At 36.7% G+C, this 17,103-nt stretch overlaps 1 protein-coding gene across 2 annotated transcripts in view; it reads right to left on the reverse strand.

The window, feature by feature from the left end:
* tbc1d23 (TBC1 domain family, member 23) overlaps nucleotides 1-17,103 on the reverse strand; it is a 72,717-nt gene that overhangs the window by 5,732 nt on the left and 49,882 nt on the right. The window contains exons 8-15 of one of the 2 annotated variants that reach the window (XM_048602491.1): nucleotides 16,669-16,772; nucleotides 12,310-12,429; nucleotides 9,637-9,729; nucleotides 7,926-8,096; nucleotides 7,565-7,607; nucleotides 3,407-3,510; nucleotides 2,749-2,891; nucleotides 2,298-2,342 (exon numbers count right to left, since the gene is read on the reverse strand). In XM_048602491.1, the coding sequence (XP_048458448.1) occupies nucleotides 2,298-2,342; nucleotides 2,749-2,891; nucleotides 3,407-3,510; nucleotides 7,565-7,607; nucleotides 7,926-8,096; nucleotides 9,637-9,729; nucleotides 12,310-12,429; nucleotides 16,669-16,772 (823 nt within the window). The remainder of the gene's footprint in view (nucleotides 1-2,297; nucleotides 2,343-2,748; nucleotides 2,892-3,406; nucleotides 3,511-7,564; nucleotides 7,608-7,925; nucleotides 8,097-9,636; nucleotides 9,730-12,309; nucleotides 12,430-16,668; nucleotides 16,773-17,103) is intronic. The other variant, XM_048602493.1, reaches the window with a different exon arrangement.

A 17,103-nucleotide genomic window follows, 5' to 3' on the forward strand; every position in this document is an offset into this window, starting at 1 on the left:
AGTATAGTGACATGAAATAATAGTGTTAATTGAATCTTAATAAATAAATTATAAGTCAAAACAATTCAACAACTCGGACATGACAGCATTATAGTGTGGTTCATTTAACTCTAAAACACAATTATGGTGAATGATCAGTAGACCAATATGCATATTAGGAATGGATTATGTGGCAGGTCAGGGCTGTCGGAGATTGGTGAAGCGTCAATAAAATAAATTAGGTATGTCTATAGGCTTAAAATATGAGCATTATCTGTACATCAAATTATCCACAAAATCTTCTGAGAGAGAAGCAAGAATGTAGCAAAAGACTTGAGTACGTTGGGATTGCAGCAGGAGTCAGGCTGATTGCATAGCTAAAGAAGTGCACAAAGAACCAAGAATACTAAAACAAATTTTATTGCACAAGGTACATTTTCAAATATTTTGAATAATATTTCCTGCAACTGGAGTTGGATGACACTGAGCATTTTGTGTAGTATGTAAACAATAAGCATATTAGCAAAATTACAAAAGCATTTTTGTTAGTGAGGCAAAGTGTAGAATTGCAGAACCATGTAACTCAGCCATGAATGCAACAGCTAGAATATATTTTGGTATTTATGACCACAAATAACCAAAGTTTTCGAACAGAAAATAAGACTTCAGTGCAATCATTAATACAAGGCTTCATAATTCACACAATCTGAACTTCATTCATGTTCATTTTCACTGGAAGTCCTAAAAATCTAACTTATATCGTGCATCTAATAACCCAGAGTATTCATGCCAAGTGTGATGCCAAGCTACATCCACATGGTGCCTTCATACGTAAAAGTGCCAAAGGTGCTGAGGGGAGATATCTCCAAGGGAAAAATTGACAGAATGGAAGGTGGGATGTTCAGAGGGATGACCAAAATAATGGTGAAAGAAAGGGGTCAGGAGTTGGGTAGCGAGAGGGAGAGACGGGAACAAAGATCAGTGCTATTCTGTTTGGTTTGGAGGTGCTTTGTGTGAGGATACAAAGATGAGAATTTTACATTTGAAATGTTGGGAACTGAAATCAACAAGATCTGGGTATTGAGCAGATGGGACAATATATGTTTTTATTAGGAGTCATAAAGGGCAGAGGATAAGACACCAGCCAGAAAAGCTTGGAACAGTCAAGTCTGGAGATGAAGTGGGCATGGATGATGATTTTAGCATAGCTGAGGATGGGCCAGCTCCTAGGTAAACAGTGGGAATATGTTGAGTCTAGGCTTACACTGAAAGATTGAGACCAAGGGCTACAGGAAATGGGATGACGGAACCTACCAAGGGTCAGTGCTCTTAGGAGAAGAAAAGGAAGTCGGAAAATAAGACATTATTTAGCATAAGTGGAGTGAACTTTAATGAAGCAGGTGAAAATCTTGACTTTTAAAAATTCTTATGATGCTGAGCAACAGAAATTGGTCTTTCAGAACTAAAAAAAATATTAATAAGCAAATTAATTTAAAAGACTAAGTGCAACTGACAGACAAAACTGAGAGACTTGATACCACATTGAGTCAATGTCTGTAACTACCTCTCGAACATCCGTGGAAATATTGATTACTGAGCTTTATAATGAAGACTGAAGCTATGGAGTATACAGTTTTAATCACATTTTTATTTTTGAGAAACAAGCTGACACTAGATTTAAATAGCAACATTCAACATAATCTCCTGATAGATTCCAAGTTTTTTTTTGATCCTTCAACAGCAAACGTTTTTCTTAAAATGCTTGTATAACCAATAATCAAATAACAGCAGCAAAACCAGTAAGGCTATTTTAAACAGGAACATTCTTGAAAAAGGTAGTCAGCCTACTTTATTAAAAATGTCAATAGATTTTAAGAGGTTGAGTGTATATTTGGTATTTACATAAAAGACCCAGCACAACAAAAGCATGGAGTTAGGCCACAGGTCAACCAAGATCTCACTGAATGGTAGAACAGGTTTTAGGGGCTGAATTGCCTATTCCTGTTCCTATACATCTATGAATGCCAAAACAGATGGTGAAATTCTCTAATAACAGGTGGAGTGCTCTGCAAGATTCCCAAGATGTCAGAGAAGGTCATATACATTCAAGAACATATATGTACAACTTCAGGGCATAGTTCTACTGTGAAGTACCGATGTTGAATACATGACCTTAGATAAACCAAATAAATAAGTTCTCTCTTAAGGGTTAAAATGCTGCAGCAAAGCAACAGTAAAAGGCCAAAGTAGGAAAGCCTTGTACAGCATGCTGAAGTACATAGACCAGAGTTGGCAAGCTATTCTCAACACCATCTTACCAATTGAGGTTCACTTTTTCTGGCCAAGGAACTTGAAAAGCCATTCTATATTCATTAATAATAGAAAACAAAACAAAAGGCAATAATTTTAAATAGAAAGAAAAAGCTTAGAAATGAAAGCTTAGTCACATTAAAAAAATTGTTCCAAAAGGCACTCTAAATTTCACCTAATCTGTATTTGCATATGTATAGCTCATTGTGCCATCTTCAAATATGTAAAGACATACACACATTAGAACTGTAAATTTGCTCGTGATTTTGAAATAACTCCTCAACATGCACCTTAAATTTGTTGAAGTGAAACATTTAACATGAACATGTAATAAAATGTATTTTACTTTAAAAAAATCCTACTGCTAGAAAAAACTGTTTGCTAACATAGAAACTCACAATTTGGTCTTTACAAAAGCCAATATAGAATAAAATATAATTTTCAACTTTACTACATTACCTTTCAACTGGTGTTGATGTATTCTCAATGAAACTGATCACCTTCTCTTTTACGTTCACAGATTTGGATTTAAGAGCAAAAGTCATTTTATTTACTAATGACTTGACTCCCCTTCCATCACCTGAGCCATTTGGGGAGTCGCCCTGTAAAAGCATTTAATCAAACACGATTACAGAAACCTCAAAAAGCAGCATGAGCAACATGATAGTTTGCTTTACTATTTCTTAGCAGAGTAATTCATTAACTGCAGGAAATATTTAGAACGTGAAACACATGCTTTTATAAACTTTTATCTTACTGCTGCAGTGAGTGTTACCTCTGAACTATTTACCTATTGTAATATGTTTAATGAAAGGATGCTGAGAAGACATCAGTCCTTTATTGAACAAAAAGGTACAGTCCGTTTAAAATTGAAAAATAATACAAAACATTCCCTCATGGCACAGACTAAAGTAAAATATTGTACATGAAAATTTGAAGAGTCTCACAATGCAATATCCCCAACTGTGAATCAAAAGATAGTTTCCACAAGAAGTTGTACTTTAAATGCTGTCTGGATTCATGCAAGTATAGTACAATCAAGTTTCACCTATTTAACCTAACCCTTTTTAAAGAAAATATTTTAAAGAAGGCATTGAAATAACAAATATATACTTACATCAGAAGAGATACTTCCACGAGATCCAGATGTACTAACAATCCAGTGACCATAGCCATTTTCTGGACCATCTACATTTATGTCTACAAGGTGCTGCTGCAATGCTGCAAGACAGGGCAGCTTACAGATACTGACAATGATCACCAAACTGTCCAATCTTACTTGCAATAATAGTCTTCATAAATCTCAATACAAAGAGAACACTGTTCATCAGAACAACCTTTTAATTCAATCAGACTACACAGTACCTAATCATCAATCTTGGTTAGTTATTTTATTCATTTAATTATCGGTTGGCATATATTAGTATTGTTTCTTCATTTCAAGTGACCACTTAATTGGTTGATTTAACAGTTACAGCAATTGTGATGGATTATCTGAACATTTTATCACCAGAGACAGAACTTTTAAATTAATCTACCTAACTATGCTTGAGAAAGGATATCAGCCTGGAGATTTGGCATCTAGATTAACAGAAAATAAACTGTATCCTGTAGGGTTTGTGTTAACTTTCTGTTATTGGAGAATAATGATTTACATTCACATTTTAATCAATATTTGCATGATTATTCAAAATGGGGAATCCCAACAGCACATGTTCTGATAATCTGAACAATAACTGTAATCCTAAAATATAGTATTGCAGAATGATCACAACCACACCTCTTGAACCTTAAAGCTGAAGGACTGTATTAAATCAAAATGCACTAGGGGACAGAATTGACAAAAAGTATATTAATTGGCAAATGACATGTCCTGTTCATTTGAAGCTGGTCTCTTACAAGTTAAGCAACACATCTTCACATGAAGGCCAGTATAAGTATGGCAGTGCCTTCCAGCAAAAGCAGTAGGTCGTTGCTCACAGTTTATACTAAGTGTTTTGAATGAACCTCTATTGTCTCAAGATGGATTATGGTCAGAAGCAGCAAAGTGTTTCTGAGAGGAACGGCATATGTTCTACGGAGGTAGTTTCTGGTGGAGATAATGATCTGTTGAAATCCTAAATGATATGTTCATCATTAGAAATTTCAGACTACTTAGCAACAAAGAATTTGGTGGAATTCATCATAAATGGCAATTAAATTCAATTCTCAACAGGATATTTCTGAGAATGTGGATTGAGCAGATTCAGAACAAACGTTTATTCAAATTACTTGAGACATTTAAGGTGAATTAAAAACATCACAAACATTCACTCTGAGGCATTGGGATTGCACAAATGCTGTAATTTCTACGACATCTCACATAGGAGAGTGGTATTTCAACTGGCTGATCCCTTGATCAAACGTAAAAAAGAGCAGAGGTCAAATTCTTAATTTTCTTTTCCGGTCGAAACAAAGAAAAAGGACAACCTGAAATACTCTCAATGCCAAGATTGTCTGCTCTAATGTGAGTGAAGCATTGCAAAAGCAAAATACTGCAGATGCTGGAAAGCTGAAATAAAAATAAGAGCAGGAACAGGTCATGCACCATCAATGGACAGAAACAGTTAATGTTCCAGGCTGATCATCTTTCAATGAGAAAAGAGCATTGCATACATTTACAGATGAAGTTAAAAGGCAAAGTGCCAAAGCAATGTTAGTATATTTACTTCTTTTCCAAATGCTGCAGGCTTATATTTTTGATCATTTGGAGTTCTCAGCTTTCTAGGTCTATGACAACTAAGCTTAAACTTCCAGTTTGCAGATCTTCTAGCTTGGCACTCATATTAGAGAACAGATGACAATCATAAGGCATTAATAATAAATGATATAACCAACCTATATTTTACAAAATAGAGAGCTAAAAAGCAGGAGAATTTTATATCTAGTATCAAATTTAAGAGAAAGCATGATATTTAGACACTTCTTTTGCAGTCTGCAACAATGATTAGAGAGGCTGTATTAAAGAAGGAATTGGTTCAATCCACACACTGAATTAAGTGATTTCAACCAAGGCAATGAGTGAGGAAGATCATCTGTCTGTGGAGGTAGTTTCTAGAGAAATAATGACCTGCATCACCATCCTTGTGATTTGAAAACCCTCTAACAATCCATTAAACACTTTAAAAGTTGTCACTTGCTTCCACAAATATTTGCCAATTAATTATCTCTGTTGTTACCTTGGAATAAAGCTTCTCAAGTTACTTACATACTGACAATTTTGTGCAATCTGAAAACAATAATTTGTTAATAACTTACTTCTGAGTCAGTGCACCAACTATAATATCAGCAAACACAATTTATCAATGTAGCATATTTTCTACATTTCATGACTGTTGCATGTCTGAAAATAAAAAGGTTGTTCTGGGACAGTCTCGATGTTCATGATAAACAAAATAACAGATCACCAAATCTGAGGTGAAGGATGAGATTGTTTGAAGAATAACAATTTCAAAGAAAAAGGGAGCAGCTTCCAACAGCAACCAAGGACACCAAATGTATCAGAGTCTTCCCACAGTGTTTTGTATATATTTTTTAAAAGTTCTAAAGCAAAGGAAATTTATAGTTGGAGATAAGAGGGATACATGTTTAAAATAACAGTCACTATAATTATAGCTCTAAAAAGGTAGGATATGAAATTCAACATTGGGTACAATTATAGAACTTCTATAAAGAAATCCAGATAGGATAACTATAAAATAATTGTAACTGGCGAAATCTAGATATATTAACTAATAAAAATTGGAAGTGTTTTTTAAACATCCTGTAGCTGAATAAAGGACTATAAAAAGTGGAGCATTTTGCCACTTGGTAGGGAAGAAAACTGCTCTCAATCGCCTTTCATATTCTGACTGGTTACCCATAAAATGAGATTTCACCTCTTATAGATTTAAAGAGAAAGTGTATTCAACTGAATTGTTACATTATCACAAAATTATAAATGTTTTTCAAATGTTCACAGTTGCAAACTGCCATTTAGAAGTAGTATGGGTGCTGAATATAGTTAAATATCTGAACATTTGAACAAAAGTGATCCATTGTGGAGCAGTCAAATTTTCTTGTGACTCAGTATCCAGCATGAGTTCATCCCTAAACGTAGTAACATAGTAACTACAGGAACAGAAAATAGAATTTCTGTTCAGATGTAAAATAATGTTAGTCAAATTGCCAATATGCCATTATTATCTATGCTGATCTTTTTATTATTTACATTGACAATTAAATGCAAGAATAATTTAAATGATGAGAAATCATAGTACAGGTAGTAAATATAAATCACATAACTGGGAAATACACAGTGAAGAGATTCAGATTATCAGTCATCAATTCCCAGCTATTCATATGCAACAAGGCTTATATTTATTATATAATGTTGAATTGATAAAAATCAGTCATCCATAGACCTAAGCCTTAGTCAAAGCATTTGGAATTTTCAATAATTTTTCAACATTCTTTCACACTATTTATTTTAAATGAAGTCAAATATAATCCCTCTTACTTAAACCATAAAGTCCTTCACTGAAAACACCAAAGTAAGACTCTGCCATCAGAAAACAGCATGCTAATTGACAAGAAATAAAATTAAGTTTTGTTAAAACGGCAATAACATCAATCCACTAAAATGCTGAAGGATAAAGATTACAAATAAATAATACAGTGACTATAATGGAACACAAGGAACAAATACACAATGTAAGGCAAAAATAACAAAACAGCTGCTGAAGAATGAAAACACATTCATACAAAAAAACTGAAAAACGTTGAGCTTCAACAATTGCAAACTTATTAGAATTTTATAGGAAGGAAATACTATAATTAAAACCCTCTCAGATTACAAAAAACATCTAAAAAATTGCATTACTTAACAGTACAATATTTGCTTTATTGCTAGTTTCCAATACTTATCTCCAAGAGAATACTTTGGCAATGTCTAATTAGCACACAATTTCAAATGATGACAAGAATGAACTTAATCTATTTTTCGTAAAGGATAGAGATAAATGAAATTATAATTTTCTGTCAATTAAATTAAAATAGAATTGTTTGTACAAAATAGAACTATTTATGATTTACTTCATGTTTTTCAACAAAAACCAAGTAAGGAAGCAGATTTTATCAAACAAATAAGAAATTGGTCAATATCTTCAATACTGATGCAATATTAAACAGGTTTGTTTTGGGGCATAAGGTCTTCGTTGAATGAGAAAAACTAACATTCAAACATTTGAGAACTTACCCATAAAGCCCCCTCTGGCAATGCTAACATACTCCTTTTTTTTCTAGAATACAGAAACAAAATAAAAAATGCTTGAAAACTGCCCTTTAATATGGATTATAAATGCATAACTTGTAAGGATATAACCAATTTATTATATAATGATACAGGCTGGCAAGAGCAAAGATGATGATGATTAAGGCTATCAAGCTCAAATTATACAAAGTGCAATAATTGTATAACTCTGGTGTTTCGATTGATCCTTTGAAAACAATAATGTGAAGTTGAGCTAAGACATATGCTAAGCATGCAAATAACACAAATTATGCCCACAAGCAGAAACAGGACTGATGCTGAAGTCTGTGGTCAAATGTCCAGTCACCTGTAGAAAATGGGCCAGCACCATGTTCATATACATGTCTTCTTCTTCTCGGCCACTTCCCATGAAGCACAGATGTTCGCCACTTGCGACTGACCCTGACTCGATGGATTGTTTCTGTGCTTCCAAAAGGGACTTAACTGAAAGTGCAAACTCTGCAGGGTTCTGCAGCATCTGTGGAAAATGGTAAGAGTCCTGTTAAGTTGCCAAAAGAATTGAAAGATATACAAAAACTGTTCATAGGTTGCAGTTACATTTCATATCAAATTAAAATTAGCACAATATATGTAACCAAAGTGCATACAAGTGATGTCTTATCTTTAAATTTCATTGAAGTTTACAAGAGAATAATTTTTGGTCAAAATTTTTAAAACTTCAGAAAATGGCTACTTACTTGTTTTCCAATGATAACTTCCTAGGCTTAGATTATCTAGATAATCATATCATTACATTTCAATAAAGAAATGCATATAGTACTCATAATTCCCAATCTATATACTTATTACTTAACAAAGAAAATAGTCAGCTAGTCTGTCCACTTGTTTCAGGCTTGCTATTTAAATAATTACATTTTCTCGCTCCACTTATATTATTTGTCGCAATGTTTTAAAAATTCTGTCATGAAATTAAGTTCAGCACTACAACAGCTTTTGCAGCTTCTGGCCAGAGAAATAATTTTGCTAGAACAGGACCTTGTATCCCAAATGTGACATCACTAATGATCAAGAGAAGTTAGACTAACTACTGATTCACTCCCACTTCCAAAATTATTCTATTGCAACATTTTTTCTGTTAAAGGTGAACCTTTCAGAGAATGGACTACCATTACACACAAATTAATTTGAGACTATCCTAGACCATAGACTCATAGACATGCACAGCATGGAAACTGGCTCTTCGGTCCAACTCGTCCATGCCGACCCAACATCCCAGATAAATCTAGTCCCAACTGCCAGCATTTGGCCCATATCCCTCTAAACCCTTCCTATTCTTCTAAGCCCTCTAGTTTTTGATTCTCCCACTCTGGTGAAAAAAACCTTTTCTATTTATCTTGTCCATGCCCTTCATGATTTTATTAACCTCTATAAAGGTCACCCTTCAGTCTCTGATGCTCCAGGAAAATTAGCCCCAGCCTATTCAGCCTCTCCCTATAGCTCAAACCCTCCAACCCTGGCAACATGTTTATAAATCTTTTCTGAACCTTTTCAAGTTTCACAACATCGTTTCAATTGCAGGGAGACCAAAACTGCACGCGGTATTCCAAAAATGACCTAACCAATGTCCTGTACACCCTCAGCATGACCTTGCAACTCCTATATTCAACGCACTGACTGATAAAGGCAAGCATACCAAATGCTGCCCTCGCTGTCCTATCTACCTGCAACTCCACTTTCAAGGAACTACGAACCTGCACTCCAAGGTCTCTGTTCAGCAACACTCCCCAGGACCATACTATTAAGTGTATAAGTCCTGCTTGGATTTGCTGCCTGTCACAAAAATCCATACAAAGTTATTTCCAAACTTTCCAGAGTGTCACGCCCAGTGTGAAACCTATTAGAATTTGAACTTGAAAAGCAGAAATTTATCTCGTACTGTTCGAAACATCCCTGTAAGCTTTCCAAATAATGCAATGTAATTATTCAGCCTTACTTTCAGCAATCTATCACATTAATGCAGAGCATGCAATAACTTTTCTGTATAAGTTTTTATTTACCAGGTCAGAATCTAAATGAAATGCTGTAGAAAGATGCCCAGCATTGTACTGTTCTGCAGGTCGACAATCCACTACAAAGAAACGAACTCCATCCTTTAAAGTGAAAGCAAGATAAAGAAACACAAGAGAGATAAAACAAGGGGTTTGCAACCTAGTGTAAAAGGTTACTCAACTATAATATTCTGAAATAATTAACTGCATTAATAATGAATCGTAATGTTTATAATTCCCATTATGTCTGCATGTTTACACCTCATTACATTCTCAATTGCAACACTATCTAGAGATTCCAGTGTAAATATCTAATCTAGATATCCATTATCTGAACAATGTTGCAAACTACTAGATATCAAAGAACAAAATTATTCTTCCCACCCTTTTTGGCAAAGCAAAATGCCTCAGACCTTGCCAATTATAGCTCCTTTAAATCCATCTTTTATCTCACCATGCCATCACCAATATCCATCACCGTCCCATCATTTAATTTCACCTGCTTTCTCCAGAATAGATCTTTCCTTTTGTCTTCTTCTCTTCCCTTCCCTTCCACACTTTCCAGTCCTATGTACTTGCTTAAAATCTGGTGCAATTCTAACATTTCATTTGGATGAATGGTCAACCTGCAACATTAACTTCTGTTTTTCTCACTGCAGATACTGCATTTGCTATTTTTAATTTTAGATTTCTGACATCCGTCATATTGAGGTTGCAGATTTGCTTGCCGAGCCGGTGTGTTTGATTGCAGAAATTTCATCATCTTGCTACTTAATATTGTCAGTGTGCCTCTAGTGAAGCTTTGGTGTTCTGTCCCACTTGTTATTTATATGCCTCAGTTTGCTGGGGTGGTTGGTATTACTTCCGGTTTTGTTCTCCGGTGATAATGTTTCTCACAGTCCTTGCATGGTATTTTGTATATTACATTAGTTTTATTAGTGGTGGGTATGGGGTCCTTTACGTTCATCAGTAGCTGCTGCAGGATGGTACACAAGCCAGGGGACCCCCTCAGACCCACTGTCTCACTACCAGGCACACCAACATATAGGCTAGTCAAAGAACTACAACGGAAACTGAAATACTTAGTTGACAACACTACCCACTCCATCCACTTGCAAGAATTCCTCAACATCGTCAAGGACACCAGGATAGAAGAGGACGAGATAATGGTATCCTTTGCCGTAACAGCATTATTTACATCCATAAACATCGACCTAGCCAAAGAGACAATTGCCACACTTCTGGACAAATCAGGAAGGCAGGCATCCCACGACACCAACATCATCAAGAACAGCACCCTGAAACTACTGGATCTGTGCCTCACAACCCACTTTACTTTCAACGGCCATATATTTAAACAAATCAACAGAACACCAAAGGGATCCCAAATATCAGGACTGATAGCTGAAGCAGTAATGCAAAGATTACAATGGACAGCACTCCCCAGTATCCAACCCAAACTCTGGGTCCGCTTTGTAGATGACACCTTCATGATTATCAAACGCACGAGACTAGAAGAAACTCACTGACACATAACCAACATCCTCACCGGAATAAAATTCACAAAAGAGAACAACAACTGATTACCCTTCCTGGACATAATGGTGGAATGTAAGAACAACGGGGAATTCCAGGCTAGCGTACACGGAAAGACCACACATACGGACCAGATACTTAATTACACTGGCAACCACCCAACACCCACAAATGGAGCTGCATCAGGCCATTATTCAAACAAGCCACAACACACTTCAGCAACCCAAAATTGCACAAAGCGGAAGGAGAAGACTTCTACAGAGTTTTAAAAAGGAATGGATACCCAAAAGGCACAATCCGCCATTACCTCTGCAACACACCATAGCAAGAAGACACCACACTGCCAGACAGACTAATCACCCTACCGTACACGAGGGATATATCGGAGATGACCACAAGACTACTCAGACCCCTAGGTATCAGGGTAGCCCACAAACCAACAACCAACCTGTGACAGCTACTGACGAACATAAAGGACCCCATACCCACAACCAATAAAGCTAATGTAACATACAAAATACCATGCAAGGACTGAGAGAAACATTACGTAGGCCAAACTGGAAGAAAACCGGCAATAAGGATACACGAACACCAACTAGCCACCAAGAGACATGACCAATTCTCATTGGTCTCAATAAACATGGACAAAGAAGAACATGAATTCCACTGGGACAACACATCCATAATAGCACAAGCCAGACAGAGACATGCCAGAGAATTCCTGGAGGCCTGGCATTCCAACCGGAACTCTGTCAACATTGACCCGATATACAAACCACTGAAGAATGAAACTGGACGTAATACCAACCACTCCAGCAAACCGAGGCAGATAAATTACAAGCGGGACGGAACCCCAACACTTCACCAAGGTGCACTGACAATGTGACAAAACACTTGCAACCAAACAAGACTGCAACTTCATCCATGACCTGAGCTACAAATCTTCTCAAAAAATTTATCCACCATATCGTGCTTGTGTGTGTGTTTAGCAGACTGTCTGCTGGTACACACACTATTAAATTCAAATGAATCTTGATACTCAAGTCATTAATGAGAACAAAAAATATTCATTATTTTTGCAAATCTCAGTTTTCCCTGGAATAAACTATTTTGTTTAAACAGGTTGGTTTGTTTGTGTATATTTACCCCTTGTTGATTTGCTTGTAGGATCTCCGATACCGAAACAGGCAAACATAAAGCTTGGCTCAGATCCATCTCATCATCTTTCAATCCCAGTAGATTACTTCCAAACAGATTTTGGTTATCCTGCCATGAGTAATGTTGTTAGTCATGAGCAATTATATGGCAATTGTTTCATTACTAGCTACTACTAGTTCTGAAAAAGGGTTACTGTATTTGAAACATTAATTTTGCTGTCTCTTCACAGATGCTGTAAGACTTGCTGAATTTCTCCAGAAATTTCTGTCTTTGTTTCAGAATTCCAGCATCCATAGTTCTTTGTTTCAGTTACTCGACACTATTTTGCTTTGTTGATTGATGTATAACTGTCTTGGAAACACCATACAAAGGCTCAGCACTGAATCAACCTTCAGCTAGAAACACTAATTTTATGCAAAATATCAGACTTTTCCATTCCATGATTAAAAAAAATAGATTTTGTTTAAAAAGAAACTTCATGTTAAGAGATAGTAAGAACTGCCGATGGTGGAGTCCGAGATAACAGTGTGGAGCTGGAGGAATACAGCAGGCCAGGCAGCATCAGAGGAGCAGGAAAGCTGACATTTCAAGTCAGGATTTCTGATGAAGCATGCCGACCCAAAATGTCAGCTTTCCTGCACCTCTGATGCTGCCTGGCCTGCTGTGTTCCTCCAGCTCCACACTGCATCGTCTTTATGTTAAATTTCTTTTGATATTTCCGCTTATGCGTATGCTCTCATCTTTCAGTTTATTTCCAACTTTTATTACATCAAGTGAGTGATAAAACTTGCTGGTTACTTCCTGGTTTGCAATACATGAAAGTGCTTCAACATAATTGGTTGATTAGCCTGACGACATCATGGTAGGCGATCACCAGAGTTCCTCAATAGCTGGCACCAGAATGAAACTAACATTGGGAAACATAGAAAATAGGAGCAGGAGGGGCCATTCAGCCCTTCGAGCTTGCTCCGCCATTCATCACGATCATGGCTGATCATCCGACTCAATAGCCTAATCCTGCTTTCTCCCCATAGCCTTTGATCCCGTTTGCCACAAGTGCCATAATCTAGCCACCTCTTGAATACATTCAATGATTTGGCATCAACTACTTCCTGTGGTAATGAATTCAACAGGCTCACCATTCTTTGAGTGAAGAAATGTCTCCTCATCTCTGTCCTAAATTATCTACCCCGAATCCTCGTACTGTGACCCCTGGTTCTGGGAAAGGCGAAAATGGTGCCACAGAACTTGGTGGACCTTCGTGGGCAACTTTCTCAGAGGGGACTGGCAATGGCAGGTACTGTTGCTTCCCTGCCAACTTAGAAATCCAGGTCAGTAGACTAGAGATTTGGGGGGAAAATATATATGAATCTGTACAGTTTAGAGAAAACGCAAGATGTACAGAATGCTGTACCACACTGTACTTAATCAATTAGATAAAAATTATTGTAACCTCTCAAACATTGATATTAGAATTCCATCAGAATGTTTACAACACAGCTGATCATTTGGCCCTTCAATTCAAGATCAATTTAATTAATCCCAGTCCCGCACAGCATCACGACCTCATTCCTACTCATGTTCCTCTGGTAAACACAAATGTTTCAGAAATGTTTTGATGATGAGTTCAGCATTTTTCTTTCAGGATTGAAGGATTATTGCAGTTTTCGAAAGCAAATAACCTGACACCCATTCTAAGTATTATTTACACAGCTGCTAGCTCAAGCTGTAATAAATGGTCTGTGGATGAGTTGGAGCCAAGGACCCTGTACAAATAGAGATTCTGCTGGCAACAAGTAGCTGATTGTCATCATAACTGCTCACTAGTTCAGAGGCCAAACGACTTCTACTGACTAACAACTCTGAGATTAGATCTTAGATAGCTGAAAAGCTTGGGGCTGTAAACAAGTTGGGGAGGAAGCATTGGATCCTCAGAAGCTCTGTCTTCTGTATTAAATAACATATTAAGCTTGAAGAAAATCTATTTACTTTTCATTTAGCAGTTGTTATAAGCAGTGACTTTTAATTAGTAAGTTAGAGAAACTTAAGTGTAAATCGTGCCTACTATAAACAAGTGTAAACATCTAAAGGAAGACCGAGAAGCAATGTTCTAATCTGTACAAGATTCCTCGTTGCAAATCCTGTGAACAGAGACCCCTACACTGCTTTCCCAGACTCTCCCTCTGCCCATAACACCCGTGTGTGTGTGTGCGTGTGCGCACGTGTATGTGTGTGTAGAGGGGCAATGTATATGGGGATTAGAGTTTTCATAGTTATATGCCAGTGGTTCACAATTGCTATCTGTAATTAGAGTGTACTTATTTATAATAGGCAGTAATTCTTGTTACGTATACTAATCTGGTCTATGCTTTGTCAACCTGGGTCTATAAAGACAGGTAAATTGGGGAATTCTGCATACTTGTTAGAATATTTTCATCTTTCTGATGAATACAAATGATTTTCTGGGAATAGTGTGACTCTATTTTCAGCATACCGCCCCAGTGAGGTGTAACAATGGTATTTCAGCAATGATATTAGATGCTACTATAGTCTTGACAACAGTCAGTGCTCCTTTGCAATTGGCAAGCATAAGGAAGGCAAATATCATTTATGCCATTATCAGTTAAAGCATTAAAAATAAACACAGACAGCAAAGCAACACACATGTAATTCTCCATTGCTATGTCACACGTCATGAGAAGCAGATGCGTGATTATTGTATGAAGTACCATTCTTAGCTCTGTCACAGAACAAAGGAGACCTATCCCAGATGTTGTCCATGTATCCTTGTACAACCTGTCACAGTAATACAATGGTCTATCGCAACAATTCGACAATTCCACGACAGCATGCTGGCTCATATCCTGGATGAAGTTGAGTCATCTGATCTAACCCCAGTAACTAATGAAATTAATCAGCTTTGCACATTAGCACCTTTTTCTTCAGCACTTTTTCTTCTTCCCGGGCTCTTCAATGTCTTTCATGATATTTATCATGACATCAAAATCAGAAGTTGTATGGACTGAAAGTTGCTCAAATCTGAGACAACTCCACACAAAGATCAAGGGCTCCAATTGCCATTTGCTGTTTGCTAATGACCTGGTATGGACAATGGGTCAGAGTTTGACTTGTAACATACAATGGACTGTTCTCCAATTCATGTGACAACTTCAGCCTTAAATAAATTGAAGCAATGTACCAGGACGCAGGAAAGCCCCATCTTGAACTCACTGTTTCAGCTCATGTTTAGCAGTGAATAAGTTCACTTATCTTCAAGGTACATTTTCTCGATGTTGCCCAGATTGTGGGCGAGCCCCATGCAAGAACTGTAAAACCAAGTGTCGTCTTCTCCAGACATTGACCATCCATTTGAGAATGAGGTGGAGTAAGTCTGCCTTTCAAACAGAAAGTGAGCAATTATTCTGCCCACTCAGCTGTTGGTGGGAAAGACACAGAATTTGCAGGAGTGTCATGCCAAGAAACCCAACCACTTTCACTTGAGCTGCCTTCAGAAGCCCTTGAACATCAGATGGCAGGATGTTTTAAAAAAAAAAGACACTGACGTGCACACCCGAGTGAGTTGGCACATCAGGCTTCAACAAGTCACAACTGAGTTGAACTGGTCACAAAGCAAATCTTGTTAAATGGTTCACTGATATCAACTTTGATGTTGATTTCAAATCTAGCCTGAGTGTTGCACCTGCTGTGGTCAAATGAAAAATGGTGCTGCCACCTTCAAAAGCAAGCATACATCATCACAGGCAGAAAGGTGCAAAGAAAGGAAATTCTGAGCCAACACCTTATACAAAACTCAATCTGTGCATCCTGTTCTATCTTCATCAGCACCTTCAGGTTCCTTAACAGTCACCTATGTACCCACTGAAAATCTAACAAACTGCCAGATGATGAACATGGTCTTCTTGAAGGATCAGCAAGAGAAAAAAACAATAGTGTCACCTGCATATATCAGCATGTCAAACTAGTTGTCCGAGTCAGCAAAGCATGGTTTTAAATAAAGACGTTAACCACAATCCCAAAAGGTACTATCTACAATCCTTGCATTTTTTTTTGACGCTGGAAGACACCTTCCATGTTAACTGTTTTTAGAACAGGATAAAGACAGATATTCTTGTCTTGCCACATAATTTATATAGAAAGATGTCTTATTCTTTTGGATGGCATTTGATGTCAATTCAAATTTTTATTACTATAAATTTTCAAAAACAAGTCATACAATTTTTTTTAAAAAAGGATTCTGCCTAATTGGAATCTTGATTGTATGTTTAGTTGTTGCATGTGAATCAAAATTAAAGGATGAATGTTTTTGTGCTTCAGAAATAAAAGTACCTTTCTAAATGAAGCAGGTGTTCGGGTATAATAATACAGTGCCAATGAATAGAGATCCTCTATATCTTCTGTCTCCAGGTTGCATGGAATATGTTCAAGAGATCCTGAAATACAAACATTTGCACACGCTGACAGCAAATACAGTGCTTCATAAAATAAGTCAATTACATTTATTGCTTTAGTAATCTCCTTATTTGGAATCAGAGATTAGACTATGCAGCGTTAAAGACCCAACATCACTTTAAGGGGGGTCCAAGCAAACAGGTAAACAACGTTTTTTGCATTGATTTCAAACATAATTTACAAAATTGTACACTCTCTTAAATACCGACATGTTTATGGTTTGTATTTGGCATATAATATTTATATGTATACACTATTATTGCCAGACATGCATCTCATTAGCTGCACATTCAGAAAAGAATAAGTAACAGG

Source organism: Rhincodon typus, chromosome 11, assembly GCF_021869965.1.
Source record: "Rhincodon typus isolate 14 chromosome 11, sRhiTyp1.1, whole genome shotgun sequence".
NCBI lineage: Eukaryota > Metazoa > Chordata > Chondrichthyes > Orectolobiformes > Rhincodontidae > Rhincodon > Rhincodon typus.